Raw genomic sequence first — 17,168 nt, forward strand, 5'->3', positions numbered from 1 at the left:
AGTTCAGAGAAGTGTAAAATGTAAAGTACAGGCTTCCCACCACACCCCAGCCCAGCCCAGCCCACCCCACCCCCCAGTCCTCCATTCCCGTAACCCCTGTTAACACTTTCTTGTATTTCCTTCTAGGAAAGAAAAACCAAGCATATACCCCCTGGATTCAGTATATCCCCAAAGAGGTCCTGCCACATACTACATTTAAGTGGTCTGTTCTATTGAGTAGATTAACCTTCTCATTACTTTGCCAGACTTCACATCTGTCCTGGTGGGGTGGAGCTGTGAATTCACTGAGGGACAGGCAGGATCTCTATGTCCCCAGCTCAGGCATGGAAACTGGACCAGCAGTAGGTGCTCAGCAAAGAATCACTAAATGAATTGTTGCTGCATCTTGGAAATCTGAAGTCTTTGCCTGCAGTGCCAGTTGGTTAAGTGACTTCAGCAAATATTTTCTGAGTTCCGACTAAGTGTGCAGTGTTCTGTGTGTGTGTCTGTGGTAAGGAGAGAAGCAAAGGACTCAGTTCCTGGTTCCTGGCCTCACCAAAGGGCAGAACGGGAAAGGCCGGGAATCTTTTTCCAACCCTCCAGCTTTTCGAGGGAGAAACTGAGGTCCAGAATGAGATTCTGATTTACTAAAAGCCACATGGCCTGTGGGTGCCAAAGCTGGCCCTGGCACTTCAGAAGAGTGAGGGAATGGGGAAGGAGCATCTGGTGGTGTGTTGGAGGGCTTGGTGAGCTACTCTGACTCCTTTCTACCCCTTTCTCTCTTGCCATAAAAGTAGCAGAAACCCCCAACTCCAAATCCCTGGATAGAGGCAAAACCTTTGGGGTGCCCTATGCAGCCCATGGCCCTTGGACTGTGCGCGATGGGCGGGGCTGGCTGACGTACTGTGTCTACGAGAGACCTCATGGCTGGCACAGGAGAAAGAGTGCTGGAATGGGAGTCAGGAAGCCTGGGTTCCAGAGCCAGTTCTGCCACACCCCACCATACTGCTATGGGCCAGTCACATCTCTCCTCTGAATGTGGAGGTGGGCCTAACAAAATTTCCAAGGTCCTTCTTGCCATTATTGCTAATTGTAAGATGCTATATTTAATCAATGACAGGAAATCAGATTTTAGGATTCGGTAATTCTAATGTCCTGGTTTTCTAAGAATTCAGGGATGCTGTTTGAGGTCTCTTACCCTGTGTAGAATCCTATGTTGTGAGACCTGATCTGGGTGTGTAGTCGGAAGGGGCTCGATAAACATTTTTAAATTTGAGACCAAGGCCAAAGAGACTAGACAGACACCTTTCTTCAAAGAGTGAAGAGCCAGGCAGGGTTCTTGAAGTGGGTCCAGATCACCAACAAACAATGAGGAGTGAGGCAAGCAGACATGAAATATAGACACCATCTCAGAGGCCTGGCTAGAGCCTCCGGTGAACTTAGATAGACCTGACACGGGGAATTAACCCCACTTTACCCAGGGGGAAACTGAGGTTCGGAGATGGGAACTGAGCCACTGCTTCCAGTTGCCCAGAGGTCTTGTTCTTCCTCTACTTTCTACACTCTGGGCAGGACTTGCTGCGACACTGCTGTCTGTGAGGGAAGCAGGCCTTCAGGGGAACCAGGTCCCAGGTCCTGATGGACTACATGGACGGTAGCCCACCAGGCTCTTCTGTCTGTGGAATTCTCCAGCCCAGGATCTCCTGGGGGCTCGCTAAAAATCGAGGTTCAGGGACCCTGCTCCCAGACAGATTCACAGATTCACTTGGGGGTATTTTCTAGTTGGGATCCGGATATCTATTTTTAGACTTTGGAAGGAGACACTCTAGTCTGGTTTCTTTTAGGTGAAAAACACCACAGAAACAGAAACTTAAGAAAAGTAGTCTGAAAGTCCTGGATTGGGGTCCCAACTTCGCTGCTGACCCGCTGAGAAATCTGTGGGAGCAGGTTGTATTCTGCAAGGAAACTTTGAAAGCACTTTTACTTGCACTGCCTCCACGTTAGCAGGCTTGGCGGGTCCCATTTGACCAGGAGAAAACTGACGCTGGACGAGGGACGAAGGGTCTTGCCTCAGCCTCGGAGAGGCGAAGAGACAGGTTGATTCGGCTCTCCTGATACGGAGTGCCTCTCGCCCCACTGGCCGGCCCAGCCCCGACTACGGAGCCCAGGCTTTGCAGCCCGGGGCGCCGCCCGGCGGGCTATCCCTGATAGGCAGCGGGCGGAGCGGGGCCCGAGCAGCACCCAGCGCCACCGGCCGCCGCCTGTCAAACCCTCCGGCGTGCCTCGCGCGCGGCTGGCCCTGGCCCGCAGCCGCGGAGGCCCCGCCCTCGCTCCGCGATTGGCCTCGGCGGGGCGGCCGCAGCGAGTTAGTGGCTGGAGAGGCTGTCAGGCAGGCTGAGGCCCCGCCCCCGCCTCCGGGATGCCGCCCCGCTGGAAGCTGCGGCCGCTGGGGCTGCCGCGCCAGTGGAGGCGCGCCGAGCCGTGCGCCCCGCGAGCTAGCTGCAGCAGCCGCTGCGAGGTGAGTGGGGGCGAGGTGAGAGGGGGTGCGGCCCGCGGCCCGGGAAGGGGGAGGGCGCCCGGCCGACGGCCAAGGCTGGTGTCCCAGGATGGTGAATTGGGGAGTTTGGGGATCGCGCGGGGAGCACGAGGGGAAGGGAGAGTTTGGGGCCCCGGGTCCGTTTTCCAGGAGGGATGATGGAAGGCCCAAGGCTCTGTGGAGGGGCACCCAGCGCTCGCGCGTGGTGAGCGTGAGACTGCAGCTACTAGTGTTTCTGAGAGTCTGAGCTGGTGAGTGAAAGTAGAATGTATGGCACGTCTTGTCCCCGAGTGTGCATTTGCGGGGTGTGTTTGGTGTGCGTGGGAGCGGGAGTGCACGGGCTGTCGACTTTTTGCAGGTTTGCACGCGCGATCGGTTGGTTTTCTCTGCTGCGCGTGGGAGTGTGCGTCTCGGTGCGTGTATGGGTTCACGTTGCGGGAGTGAGCACACATCCGCCGACTCCCTTTTCGCAGCTTGTGTGGTGGTGGTATCTCAGAGGGTCTGCCCACGGGCCTGCGGGTGCGTAGTCGGCTGTCCCTGCGCTCAGCCGGATCCCAGAGCGCCCACGAGGCGAGGTGTGCAGCCCGTGACCCATTCCGAGTAGTCTCCGCGGCTTTGCCAGTACCCTGCTCCGGGAATCTCTGCCGTCAGCTCCGTGTCCCACTGGGTGACGCGCACAGGCGCTCTCCCTTCTCCAGGCCTCAGTTTCCCCTTCGTCCAAAGAGGACTGGATGGGGGCAGATTGGGTAGCTGGGCCTTCCGCGAGTCGGGGAAGGACATGCTAGATGTTCCTGCGCCCTGGAGGGGACTTTTCCGTGGATCAGGTAGGTTTGTCACGTTAGGGTGAGTGTGGTGGCGCTAAGGAGGAATAAACGGAGGGATGGTGACCTGCTCAAACATCGCCCCCTGGACCAGAAGGGGATCGCTCCGCTCATTCTGACGCGCCTGTGCTTTCTCCCCTCCGCAGAAGCCCGGCGAGACCCCCAGCGGTGCGCCCCGCCCCGGCGCCATGCACTGCGAAGTGGCCGAGGCGCACTCAGACAAGAGGCCGAAGGAGGCCCCCGGCGCTCCAGGTCCCGGCCGGGGGCCCGCTGGCCTCGGCCCGCACATGGCCTTCAGGGTCACCGTGAGCGGCGGGGGCTGCGGGGAGGGGGGTCCGCGTGACTTGCTGCCCCGGCCTCCCGCGCCACCGCGTGCCCACGACCTCCTCCGGCCCCGGAGTCCCCGAGACTACGGTCCGTCCAAGGCCTCCGCCACTGCCGCCGGGAAGGGTAAGTATGGCCCCGCCGACGTGCCTGGCCACAGGCGTGGAGAGATTTGGGTAGTCTGATTCCACGGCAGGCCTTTGTAGGAATCTTCCCAAGCACTTGGTAGAACTTTCTCCAAAGTTCATCAGTTTTCTCTCAAGTTGTTTGGGACTCGCTTGTCATTCTGAAACGGTGACTGTTTAGGAAGCACCTAATTTAAACTCAGTAAGCCTATTTGTGGGGGAGATGTGTGTTTAGAAAGCTCAGATTACATAATTTTGCTTCTGTATGTTTCTGATAAAAGTTGTGTGAAATTTGTCAAAACCTTATTATAAATTAGGATGAGTAGCAACTCGAGTATGTCTGTCTCTGAACCTGCTAACGGCATACTTTGAAGTATTCCAGTCTTCCTCAGTAACAAAAACCAGAAGCCTTCAGCCAGCCCCCTCTCCCCTTTTTGGGACCTCAGTTTCCCGATCTGTCAAGTAAGGAATTAATTATACCAGATGATTTCTGGATTCCTGATGGAAAATTTTATGAATCTGTAGTCTAGCCTGAGTGAAGTCCTGACTTTAACAATGGCTGTTACGTACTTGATGCTTCAAAAGCATAGTCTTTGGTCAAAAGTTAGTCTGTAATACCTGTCCTCTACCCAGTGAGGCTGGTGGGTATAAGGTGCAGGCTCCAGTATAATTAATGGGTCAAAGTCAGTGATGAGGCTGGATTCTCATGAGCATGTTCTTCTCATCACAGTTAATTATTATTGAGCCATTATTTATAAGTTTCACACTGACAGATAATTAACCAGAAATTGGGGAAGTTGTTGAGGCACTGTATCTTTCCCCTCATCTACTTTTTTTCCCTGGGAAAAAGCAAAGCTTTGGTTTTTTATTATTTCATTGTTTGGGACCTCTTGGTTCTATTTCCAGCTAATTCTTAAGGAAGAAAAAAAGTTTGTTTAATGGCTTTATAGGCATCATTACTTTAGCATCAATTGGCAACTTAGAAATGGTAGGGTGGCTTACTTTTAGGGATGAGAGTGCCTTTAGGGTAAAAAAAAAAACTCTCTAATTCAAAGACTGGTAAAGTGAAATAAACATAAATACTTTTTGCTTTTTAATGAAAATACCTGACTTTGTAGGAGAGCACTATTTCTTGGCTGTTGTTTTAAATTCAGTCTCTTCTCCAAGAGATAGAGGTCATTTGTAAAGGATATAGAGGAAAACGCTTTAGCGTATTATTGTTGGAATACGCACATGAGATTCCCTTTTACTAGGAAGAGAGGAAGGCTGTGCAGCAAGACATGAGTAATATTTGCAGCCCAGAGCTCCCTCACTTGCCCCCCTCCTGTAGACAATCCTCCCTTAAATAGATACCCTCTTGCAACATTTTGTGTTTAAAAAAAAATAGCTGTCAACTGAAGATCTCAGTTCTCTGCAGACCTAATAAATTGCTCTCCCAAACATAGCCTTTGTTCCAAGCCCTGGTTAGAGACCTTTCATGTGGATGCTTTCGTTGTGTGCAACTTTCTGACATCCAAAGCTGTGGTTAGAGACCTTTCATGTGTATGCATTAGTTATGTACAATCTTCTGACGTCCATTCTCCTAAACCCCAATTATTTTTATCCACATGCCCCCAGTGTCTAAAATACGAGATCTTTTTTGTGTTTGGAAAGGGCAGAGGAGAGTAAAAGAATGGGAGGAAGCACCTCTTTCTTTGTACCTTAAGATGGTTGTACTGGTTAAGCTTTTTGTAAGAGGCTTCTGTTTTCTTCACAGCTTCCAGTGAGGCTGGTGGGGGTCAGATTTGTCATACCCATTTAAAAGATGAGGAAACTGAGGCCTGCTGGGTGGGGGTCTCTGGCCAGCCCATAGCTTATGGACCTAGGCTTGAAGAGGCTTCTGACTCGGCTTCTGTCTTTCTAGGCAATTTTTTCCCCTGTAGTCAAGCTATATAGTGGCCTGAGAGAAAATCAGAGCTGCGCAGCCTGCTCAAACAGGCCATAAAAGAAACCTTCTTGCTGCCCCTGTTCCCACCCAGATACTCCCTAGACCTCATAACCCTTTGAATATTTGGTGTCTAGCTCCAAGTCTCAGGCTTACTGGAAACAGAAGACAAGAATACCAACTGAAAAATATTTATTGACCGTGCTGGAAATTTTAAGACCCTGCCACCTAGGATCCGTGGGACTGGGGGAAGTTATTTCCTTCTCTGAGCCTTAGTTTCCTCATTTGTAAATCTACCATGAGACAGAAAGACTGAGGAGAGTATTAGTGATATAAGGTGTCAAAGGGCCACCTCAGTGCCTGGTTATTTTGGAGACGGCTCTTGTGATGTGTTTAACGTTCTCAACCGCTGGTTTTTCATTTGCACGAGAGGTAATAATGCTTCCTTCCCAAGGGAAAATGAAACAGTTGTAAGAATATAAACTAAAAAGGAAGAAGGGTTCGCATTTATTAATTCGTGTAGGGCACTGTTATGGTCAGCTCTATTTGAGACAAAGAGGGTAGGGCGAGGATGGAGAAAAGTTTGATTTTTTTTAAAATTGTTGACTTTCACGACTTTTAACTGGTGTCCTAGCCAGAGAAGCTGAGAGGAGCCAAGCTTCAGGTCTTTTGTGGCCAGTGCTTCCCCGGTGACCGGAGAGACGACAGTATTGCTTGGTTTGGAATCAGGTTTCAGATGCTCTGCCTTCTTGTTTCTCGGACAGACCCTAAACTGAGGCAGAGCGTGAGCTCTCGAACCCAGCAGCTTATCCTTAAATGTCAGGGTCCTCTGCATTTCCAGATCTGGAGTCAGGAGGCACTGGGGATGGTGCAACGTCATGGACTAACATTGTCATCATTTACAATAAGAATCATGATCTGTTTATGGCAGAGTCCCGTTTATCCAGATTCCAAACAGCTGAAAAGGCCAAATTACCAGATGCTGCGCTTTTTCTTTCTTTTTATTAAACACCCAACACTCTGCTTGTGGAAGTTCTGACAAGGAAAGAAGGTAAACATCTGGACTTTATGGAGGCGGTCAGCTCTGTGGCGCTGACTCGATGAAGCTTGCTCTCTGTGCACAAGGCTTTACAGTTTTCAGCTTGTGTCCCGCACACGTTCTTTCATCAGCCTTCATGCCAGCTGAGCCCTGCCTACCTCGTGGGCTGTTCTGAGGGGACAGATGTAAAAGCTCTTTGCAGTTTGTATCTGCAGGCAGATTCTGGCTCTTACTACTGTGATTCCCATTTTATTGATGAAGACATTCAGGTTCAAGGATGTGCTTAAGGCTACAGACAGTAAGTGGCAGTTTCTAAGGCTTCCCATTTCACAACTAGTGCCTTATATGTGTGTGTGTTGGTGGCTGAGAGCTGGCGTTCATGACGGCTTCCCAAGCGTTCCCAGAGAATTTAAACTATTTTTGCTGTTGGTATTTCTTCTGTCTCGAATCTTCGGAATTTGGTAACGAGTATCTGTGCCATCGTTAGAAAACTTCTTAGTTTACCAAATGATTCTGTCTGACCAGAATTGCTGCTCTCAGACCAAACCAGATAGTTCTCAGCAACTCAATGGACCCTTTTCACTGTGTGCTGAGACTGGACACATCCTAGCAAATAAAAAGGAGGCTGATGATCATGACAAATGTGGACCCTGCCGTTGTTAACAGCGATCATACTGTGGCTAAAAATTCCCAAAGCAGTCAATCTTGTAACTTAAAGAAAAAGTATATGTATTTTTTCTTTAAAAATGAAAACAAAGAAGGACTGCAGTTGTAGGTTGTGAGCAGGCGCATTAGGGACTGGAGGTGGAGAGTAAGACATGACGGTTTTGGTTGGCATTACCTTGTAGAGTTTCTTCATTTGAATCAGAAGCCACTGTGATGTTCTGGGGAGATTTTGGAGAGGCCAGCACATCCATAATAGAAAGGTATGAGTTATTTTGAAAGCATTTACCCCCTCCGGCTCTAGTGGGCAATTTGCTTGCATTTCATCCATTTTAAAGTGCTGGTCCTGTGATCCGGAAATAATCAGATCCAAATTTCTTCAGTGCTTGAGGTTTCAAATAAGGGGGAGAAAAACCTGCTGGCCAAATGTCAGGCTCAGTGAGACAAAGAGAAACATGTATGTGTGTGGGTACACAAATAAGGTAGGAGCATGTTGCGTCTACAGTCATAAGAATTATGTATCCGACAAATCTTTTATAGACATGTAGCGGAAATACAATTCCCAAAGATTCCCAAAGAATCTTGGGTGGCTAGAATTTCTCTTCCCTTTTTGCCTCCCAAGCTCTGTAGAAGCTGCTAAGACCCGGCGTGCAAAATGGAAAGGGAACCAGCACGTGAGATCGTAACTTACCTAGGCTTCCTTATTGCGGACTCGTTTACCTGTAGTGCTAGGCTGGGCTGAGGTCTCGGGACTGTCTTAGCTGCGGAATTATATCCATAGGCTGTGTTGCTCCACCTCTGATTAAAAAACATGTTTCTTTATACACCATGGTTTTCCTTCACACATCTCCTCCTTCAGAAAAAAACCAAAACTCACCCCATCTTTAAGTTCTTCATCTCCCTGCGTTACAGTTGCGTGAGAAGCTAAGTGAGCCAGCACGCTTATTTTTACAGTGCGTTAAAATCCCATTACAGGCATAAGTGCACAATGAATCATTTAAAAAAATATATTCTTATGTTCTTTGTTCTGAATGTTGCATAATTATCATCATTTTCTTCGGTTTTATTTTGTGGAGTTTGGCAAACATCCTAGAAAAGGGGAGAAACTAAAGTTTGGAATGGGGTTTTCCATCCTTTTTTGGATAGGAATAGGAAAAAAAAAAAAAAACCAAACAAATAAATACCAACTTTATTTGTAAATGGACCAGTCACTAACTGGGACTTTTGCATAGGGAAGATAATTTCCCTTCTTTCTCTCAATTTTCCTAGAAAAGAATTCTCTGTTTTGAAGCTGATATGGTTGTACTTCAACAACTTCACCTTATATCTATGATTATATTCAAAGTTAAATTAGACTGTGTGGTTTGCTAATTTTTTTTCCTAATACAGATTTTAGTTGCAGTTAATTTGGACCTGGAGACTTGTGTTGTTTCTTCTGGTAGGGGGTAGTTTATTTTTTGTGTTTAAAGAAACAAAGACATTCAGTTCCAGGGGGAGAAGAAATGAAACAAATTCTGCCCTGGGCTTTGAAAAATTCAACTGCAACATGCAGAAAGCCCAGCTGTGATACTAGGGCCAGGAAAAAAGAGCAAACTCCTGAAATATTTGTGCTGCTCGCCTTCCCTGTGCTAATGATTCTAGCAGTTTAAAAACGGACTTCTTGTTTATCAACAGCCGCTGCCCGACTTAATAGTTTACAATGAAAAAAAAAATGCTTTCAGCATTAGAAGCAAAGTCCGGGACTGATAGCTGAGTTACTGAGTTAAGGGAAGCAGAAAGAGTGGAGTGGGGGGGAAGTTTTGTGGCTGCTTTGGTGTCCTAAAGCCTTATAAGAAACTGAAAGAAAACAGAGGCCTGGGATGGGATGGGGTGGAAAAAATACAACCCTGACCCAGTGGTCTTTTAGTTTAAAGTCACTTGAAGCATCTGTTTTCTTCTTTTCTCCGTCGTCCCCTTAACTCTAAAGGGTTATTCCTTCAGAAGGTTTCCGGTGGGTCGAGGCGGATTGTGTTAGCATTACGAGCTGTGTTTTTAAAGTCAGCATTTGAGTCAGATGCACTGAGAGGAGCCTTCAGTCCGTTCACTGAATAATGCATTTCCTGTATGGCCTGAATTTTTTTGGTGGTTATGGTTAGCCCTGTCTGGAGCAAACACACACACCATTGTACAGACTCAATGCATGTGGGCCCAGCCCTTGGCTCTAAGCCTCGGTTTCCCCATCTGTAAAATGGGAAGCACTTGGTTGGGATGACCTGTAGTCCCTTCCTGCTCCGTTGCTCAAGGATTCCTTGTGAACTCAGCTGGGGCAGTTCGGAAGGATATAGAGTACAGAAAAAGGTCTGGTTCTCAACTTGACCTCTTCTTGGAACTCTTGACTCCTGAAGCTGACCACAGAAGGAACCAGAAGAATAAGAGATGTCAACTAACCTTTACTGAGCACCTACTCTGTGCCAGGTCAAGCAGTTCATAGCTGTCATTGCATTTAATAAAGCCCAATAACCCTATGAGAAAAGGAGGCATTATTCTGAATTTACAGATCAGGGAAATGAGGCTTGGAAAAGTTGAGCAATTTGTCTAAACAGTGAGCTCCATATTTAATTTGCAGTGACTCACTGTACAGAAAGTAGATAGCAGAGCCTGGGATTTGAACCCAGCTCTGTCTGACAGCGAAGCCGGTGCTCTCCTTCTGAAGCAGGGATCCTCAGCCTCTGGGATCTAACACCTGATGATCTGAGGTGGAGCTGATGTAATAATAGAAATAATGTGCACAATAAATGTGATGCGCTTGAATCATCGCCAGACCACCCTGCGTTTCTCCTGGTCCGTGGAAGAATCGTCTTCCACGAGACAGGTCCCTGGTACCAAAAAGGTAGGGGACTGCTACTCTAGAGCACAGAGCTCTCAGCTACAGCTTTTAAAACCCATGCAGCAGCTAAGAGTCGTGGTGGCTCTAGCGTGTGTCTCCGAACCCTGGGGGACAGCAGTGGAAGGCCACAGGCAGGTACAGACAATCAGTCCCTCGGGCAGACTGCAGTCTCAGCTCACAGGCTGAGGTATGACTTTAGGGGGAGACTCTGCCTCCACTGGGGCTCTCCCCACTACTCTCTGTTGCAGAAATGGGGAAAGGACAGTGGTTCCCAGTTGTGACATGGGGGTCCTCAGGCAAGGAGCCTGAGACTGGAGGCCCAGGAGGCAGACCCCTCTCAGAAGCAGCATACACACACCCCACTGGTTACTGCAGGTTCAAGTCCCCATTTGAGCCTGTCATACTGTGCGTGGGAGCTCTGTTGCCCAGGCCCTGGCTGTGATCCCCCTTCTGCTGGTAGTGAAGACTTCTGTTTGAAGAGAATTCCTCATAATCCCACTACACTTGGTGTGTAGAATGCATGCTTCACTGGGCATGATGGCTGGAGATCTATTAACTAATTATTTCTTATTAAACGCCTGGTGGGATGAAGAAAGGCTTGTGGGGGAGAGCAAGCCAGGGATCAGAGTGAACTAGAGTTTGTGGGAAATGGGTCTTTTGTGTCAAATGATGAATGAGTCAAATGCCCCTCTCTGGAAGGAGGAGGTCCCACTGCTGGCTTGGGTCTGTGGCCTTGCACGGGGGCGTGTATGTGTTTGTGAGAATGTATGTGAACGTGGACGTTCTCAAGGGGTCATATTTTTTCTGAAGTGGAAATTGTAGGAGGCTTTTGGCTTGCCCAAAGGTCCTTTGCCTTTAGATATTGACCCCGCGTGTGAAAGCGAGAGCCGGAAGAGGTGTCAAGGATGGCCTGGTTGCCTGTGGCTCAGCCTCTTCCTATTTATGTCTTTTTTAGCAACCGGATTACTCTCTTAGATGTTGTTGCTTTTGTTTTTAAGTAATAGGTTTGATGGCAAAGCTTTAGCAAGAAACCAGGGAGTATTATAAACTCGGCTTTAAAAACACAGATCCCATTTGCTGTTTTAAGCTCTCCGGAGGGCTGGAGATTGGGTTTATTTTGGAACGTTGTTGGACTATATGAATTACTTCTCTGAGGCTTGGGTATTTAATACCTAATAGAAGTTTGTATAAGAGTTGATGATGTATTTTGCCGACTTTCCAACCCTGTAAATAAATTACACGTGCCGGCAGAGGCTGCCAGGATCCACTGTGTCAATTGAAGCTTAATTTTTATCCCAAACCACTTAATACTTTTGTCCTAGTGAGTAGAGAAAGTTCCCCGGGGTTTTGCCCAGCAGCGGGCCCGTTCCAAGACATAGACGGCTTCACCAGCCTGTGAATAGGGCTCTGTGGATTCACCGATCCTGACACAGTTTTCAGTGCTTAAGTAGCTTCAACCCTCTCAAGTCCAACCCTCCAGGCAGAGAATGATAATATAATTTTAAGTGTATCGTAAAAATGAAACCCAATCGCTTCCACTCCCCAAACCTGTCTCGCTCCCCTTCTCTCTGGAGAAAACGGCCGTAATTGTGTGTTTAATCTCAAGACCGCCCGTGCATTTTATCTTATTTGAGTGCAAAGCCCAGGTAATAACGTTGGCATTTCCAACGCGAAACAAAATAGGGTTTCTAATTTGGAGACACTATTAAATATTTCATGCTTCAACCAAACTCAATTCTTTTTTCCTATAATAAGTTTAAATATTAATTCTCTGGAATGTCAGATGCCTAAAGCTAGGCATTTAGTGATCTGCAGTTTCAAGTATCTCGAAGAAGGTTTATGAAACAGGATATTTCACTGGGAGGGATGAGTAGTGTGTTTCAGAGATATCTGAATTCAAGGCAGCGTCTTCTGATTTACTTTTTAAAGGGAAAAGGTCATAAAATAAGTTGCTTTATGTGCTGAAGGATTAAGTGGCTTAGGCTGAAATAACAGCAGAGACTTTACTGTTTTTCCCCCGTTATATTTTAACAATGCTTTTTGGGGGGAGGGGGTGGGTCATTTTCCCGCCTGCTTGTCTCCTCCCCCTCCCAACCAGATGGCTTTAATTCTAACCAAATCCCACGCTGAGGCCAAATGATTGATCAAACAGTCATTTGTACTTACGTAGCTCTCTTTGTGAGAATGTCTCTGCATTGGGGCTTTTGGCTGGGCTCAGCTCATCTTTGGGACTTCAGATGGTTGATTTCTAGCCTGGAGAGGTGGAGGTATAGGTGTGGGTGGAGGGCAAAATTCCCAGACCTTCAATCCCCAAAGAGTTCCTTGCTTAAAGCCTTCTTGTTACTTCCCATCCCTGACAGCAGGGTATCCCAAGTTTTCTAAACATAGGGACAAAAATCTATCCCCTATGATAGCTGTTATATTTTTTATCTACTGGTGGAAAAGATACCTGGAGGTTACTAGTTTTAAGGGCTATTTTAAAGAGATTTGTATTTTATCAACCACTCACATATCTGTAGTGATATCGGTTTGTTCTAGAGATAGTCTTTGGCACATGCTTTCACGCTCTTCCCTGAAATTATATCTTGGCTTGTAGATTAAGTAAGTAAGTAAAGTCGCTCAGTCATGTCCGACTCTTTGCGACCCCATGGACTGCAGACTACCAGGCTCCTCAGTCCATGGAATTTTCCAGGTAAGAGTACTGGAGTGGGGTACCATTGCCTTTTCCATGGCTTATAGATTAGCAGCTAGTTGACTGAGGGAAAAATCTGAGCACCTTGGTCTGGTGTTCAAAGCCTTCCGGCCAATCCAGTTCCATCTCTTCCTTTTTTTTTTTTTAAAGGAAATGAATTTATTTATTTTTAAATTAATTCATTTGGCTGCATCGGGTCTTTGTTGCTTCATTGCATCAGTGGAATCTTTTGTTGTGGTGCACAGACTCTCTAGTTGTGGTCTGTGAGCTCAGTAGCTGTAATACTCACACTTAGTTGCTCTGAGGCTTGTGGGACCTCAGTTCCCTGACCACGGATTGAACTTGCATCCCCTGCATTGGAAGGCGGATTCTTAACCACCAGACCACCAGGAAGTTTACCATCTCTTCCTAATGTCTTATTTGCTTGTCCTTCAGCAGCATCAGTGGAGAAGGCAATGTCAACCCACTCCAGTACTCTTGCCTGGAAAATCCCATGGACGGAGGAGCCTGGTGGGCTGCAGTCCATGGGGTCGCTAAGAGTCGGACACGACTGAGCGACTTCACTTTCACTTTTCACTTTCATGCATCGGAGAAGGAAATGGCCACCCACTCCAGTGTTCTTGCCTGGAGAATCCCAGGAACAGAGGAGCCTAGTGGGCTACCGTCTATGGGGTCGCACAGAGTCGGACACGACTGAAGCGACTTAGCAGTAGCAGAGCAGCAGCATCAGACTTTTCCTTATGAAGCTTCGAACCTGGAATTTTCTCTTTATGTGTCCTTCCGTCCTTACACACTGTGAGCTTATTTTTATTCATTTGTGTGCCTCTTTAAATCATTTTTAGAATATAAAATAGTTAATATTCAAATATCTATCTTTGTAGCCTTATGTCTAGCACCTTGTCTCACAAATACATATCTGAGAAGGATAGAGGGTGCTGGTTGGGGCTGTAATGTGGAACCAGACCACTAGGTTTGAACTCTGGTTCTAGGTACCAACTTGGGGATCTTGGGCAAGTTATTAAGCTCTTTGGGTCTCAATATTCTTATCTGTAAAATGGGAATAATAGTTGTAATGGTCTCAAAAGATTTTTATGTGAATGAAATGAGTTAATACTTGTATATGTAAATGTGCTTAAATGCAGAGACTGGCACATGGTCAGATGCTCAATTAATGTTGGAATTTTATTGTTATTGCTGTTATGCAAACGTTTGATAAACCAAATCTCCTGGAAGGGCCTTCCTTCCCTTCCTTTTCACCGGTCTGACTCCTACTTAATCTTAAGATGCAGCTCAGATGCCACCTCTTTCTGGAAGCCTTCCTGTTCTCCCACAGCCTGGTGATGCTAGGCCTCTGGCACCCACAACCCTCTCCTTCCTTCATCTGTAGCACAGGACACGTCCTGTGGCAATTTTCCATTTACTTACTGTGTCCTTGAGGGCAGGGCAGAGTCTCATTATTCCTGCACCCCTGTGCCTAGCACAGGGCCTGGATCAAAGTGGATGTCAGGGAAGTTTGGGAATGGAGTCCAGTCCAGTCTCTGCCCTCAAGGAGCTTGTCACCATGAAAGGAGAAGTTTGATGTTTTTGTTTCTCCTACAAGTTTGAACATATAGTAAGCTCTCGGCACATGCGAAACTCCAGTAGGTGTGCAAGGAGTTCTCACATGCAGAAACAGCCCTGTTTTCTTTCCACACCATCTTGGGGCTTTTCACCGTGAGGTCTGCGCTGCTCTTCTGGGTCACATTCGTTGGGCAAGTCTTCTCCTCTGTCTGGGCCTCCCTTTCCTCTCCTTTCTGGGAGGAGTTGGCTTCCATAGTCACAGACCCTTCTAGGCTGTGGCCAGGCGGAGTGGTGTCAGGTAGAAGAGTAAGGGGCCAAATGCTGTCCTGCAGTGACTGGCCTGGATTGTAGGCACTCCCTGCCACATACCTGCCCTCCCTTCTAGGCAGAGTCCCAGGTGCTTTCAAGAGTGTCTCATCCTGTGGTTTGCTGCTGCTGCTGCTAAGTCGCTTCAGTCGTGTCCGACTCTGTGCGACCCCATAGACGGCAGCCCACCAGGCTCCTCTGTCCCTGGGATTCTCCAGGCAAGAACACTGGAGTGGGTTGCCATTTCCTTCTCCAGTGCATGAAAGTGAAAAGTGAAAGTGAAGTCGCTTAGTCGTGTCCGACTCTAGCGACCCCATGGACTGGAGCCTACCAGGCTCCTCTGTCCATGGGATTTTCTAGGCAAGAGTACTGGAGTGGGGTGCCATTGCCTTCTCCCATCCTGTGGTTTAAAGAGCAGTTATTGGTGGTTGCAACACATCTGACTCAGATTTCTCTAAGATGAAGAAGAACCTTGGAAATGAGAACCAGGAGCCAGCACTCAGTTGCCCTGCTGGGGTGGAGATGGCTGTATACACCCTGATCCCCACTCCAGGACAGGCTTAGATGGACCCCAGGGATTGTGTTGGCTTCCTGGCTCCTCTCTGGGTACTGTAGTGGTTTGAGCTTGTAAACTGTAGAGCTCTGCCCAAATCGTTATTATTCATTCCATCCCCCTATGAACAGATGGGAAGACTAAGGTTCAGAGAGGTCATATGACTTGCCCAAAGGTGGTCACATGGCTTTTGGAGTCAGAACTGAGTTCAGACCTCAACTATACCATTTGCTGGACCTTGGGCAAGTTCACTGGACTCTGAGCCCCCATTTTCTTCATTTGTGAAATGGAGATAAAGTCTATCTCATAGAGTTGATGAGGGGATTAAGGTGAGGATTAAGTGATGAGTCTGTAGAGCACCTAGCTCAGGGGCTGGCACGTATGTGCCTTTGTCACAGTAGGTATGTGACAAAGGTGAGCTGTTATTACTGCTCCTACTGAGTGGCAGAGCTGGGCCTAGGTCCCCAAGCCTGACTTGGTTTGATGGTGTTTCTCCTCTATGTCTCAGTACCCCACCCCCTTATTTTGATGTTTTGTTCTTTCTTTCTTTCTTTTTTTAAAAAATATTTTATTCATTTACTTATTTGGCTGTGCTGGGTCTTAGTTGCGGGATCTAGTTCCCTGGCCAGGGATCGAAACCAGGGCCCCTGTGTTGGGAGCTTGGAGTCTTAACCTAGCCACTGAACCGCCAAGGAAGTCCTGATTTTGTTCTTTCTATTTATTTATTTATTTGGAAAAATTAAAGAACAAGTACTTCAGGGTTTCATAGACTGAGATCCTAATCTCAGTGCTGGAGTTCACAGATCTGACTGGCTGGCATCTTGACTTCACTTGGGTTGGAGGAAGGTTAGGAGCTGTCCACCTCCCTTGCTCAGGTGGGTGTGGGCTGCATCAGCACAGTTATCTGACAAGTCCCGGCCCTGGGGTCAGTCCAGGACATTCATTCAAGCTGCAGTGGCTCTGGTATCTGGCAGGAGTGGGTGTTTCTGGGGTGGGTCAGGAGGTACAGACCTCCCTCCCCCTGTCCCTGGTTAGTTGGGTTGGGAGTTGCCTTCAAACTCTAATATCCAGCTGAATTCCCTTGCTTCTACCTCTTACACTTAAGATGGTGCCCCTTTTCTCCTCCCACATCCCCACACCGGTGGGGCTCTTCAGCCCTGGGGAGGCTTCAATTTGTTGGGCCCTGCTTGAGCAGATATTCTTCGAAGCCACTTACTCCTTATGAAGTATCATCACCCCCATTTTACAGATGAGAAAAACTAAGGCTGAATGACTTGCCCAAAATTCTAGAGCTGTTGAGTGGTAGCTGCAGGCCTGACTCCAAGACCCTGCCCTTTCTCACACCTTGCCTCCTTTCTGGACCTTCCCCCAGGTCCTCTAAACTCGAATGCCTTGGCTCCAATCTTCCCCATTCATCACGGTTGAGAAACTGCCTCCTCCAGCCAGAATTACTGTTTCTCTCCTTCATCTTCTGCTGCCCTTTGTCAGTTTTTTCCCATTGAATAGTCAACTTTTATGGATGCTTCCTCCCCAACGAGACTGTGAGCTCTGTGGAGCAGGGTCTGTAATAACTACCTCTCCGACTTGCAGGAGGAGTGTGGACCAGAGAAGAGAATGAATGCAGGTCCCCAGAGGAATTAATCTGTCCTTCTGCAGTCAACATGTGGCTTCCTGGGCAATTCCCCAAGCAGATTTTCAGGACAGCAACCCAGAGTGGCTCTGTATGTCTGAGCCTTGGACAGTGATGTCTGCCTGGCCAATTGTCAGGAGCACAAGGAAT

The 17,168-nt window shown here is 47.8% G+C and overlaps 1 protein-coding gene across 1 annotated transcript in view; it reads left to right on the forward strand.

The window, feature by feature from the left end:
• The first annotated feature begins 2,438 nt into the window (after positions 1-2,438).
• Positions 2,439-17,168, forward strand: part of GLIS1 (GLIS family zinc finger 1) — a 260,563-nt gene continuing 245,833 nt past the window's right edge. The window contains exons 1-2 of the mRNA XM_019957435.2: positions 2,439-2,497; positions 3,483-3,786. Of these exons, the coding sequence (XP_019812994.2) occupies positions 3,525-3,786 (262 nt within the window). The 5' untranslated portion in view covers positions 2,439-2,497; positions 3,483-3,524. The remainder of the gene's footprint in view (positions 2,498-3,482; positions 3,787-17,168) is intronic.

The sequence above is a fragment of the Bos indicus genome, chromosome 3, assembly GCF_029378745.1.
Source record: "Bos indicus isolate NIAB-ARS_2022 breed Sahiwal x Tharparkar chromosome 3, NIAB-ARS_B.indTharparkar_mat_pri_1.0, whole genome shotgun sequence".
In the NCBI taxonomy this organism is placed as follows: Eukaryota; Metazoa; Chordata; class Mammalia; order Artiodactyla; family Bovidae; genus Bos; species Bos indicus.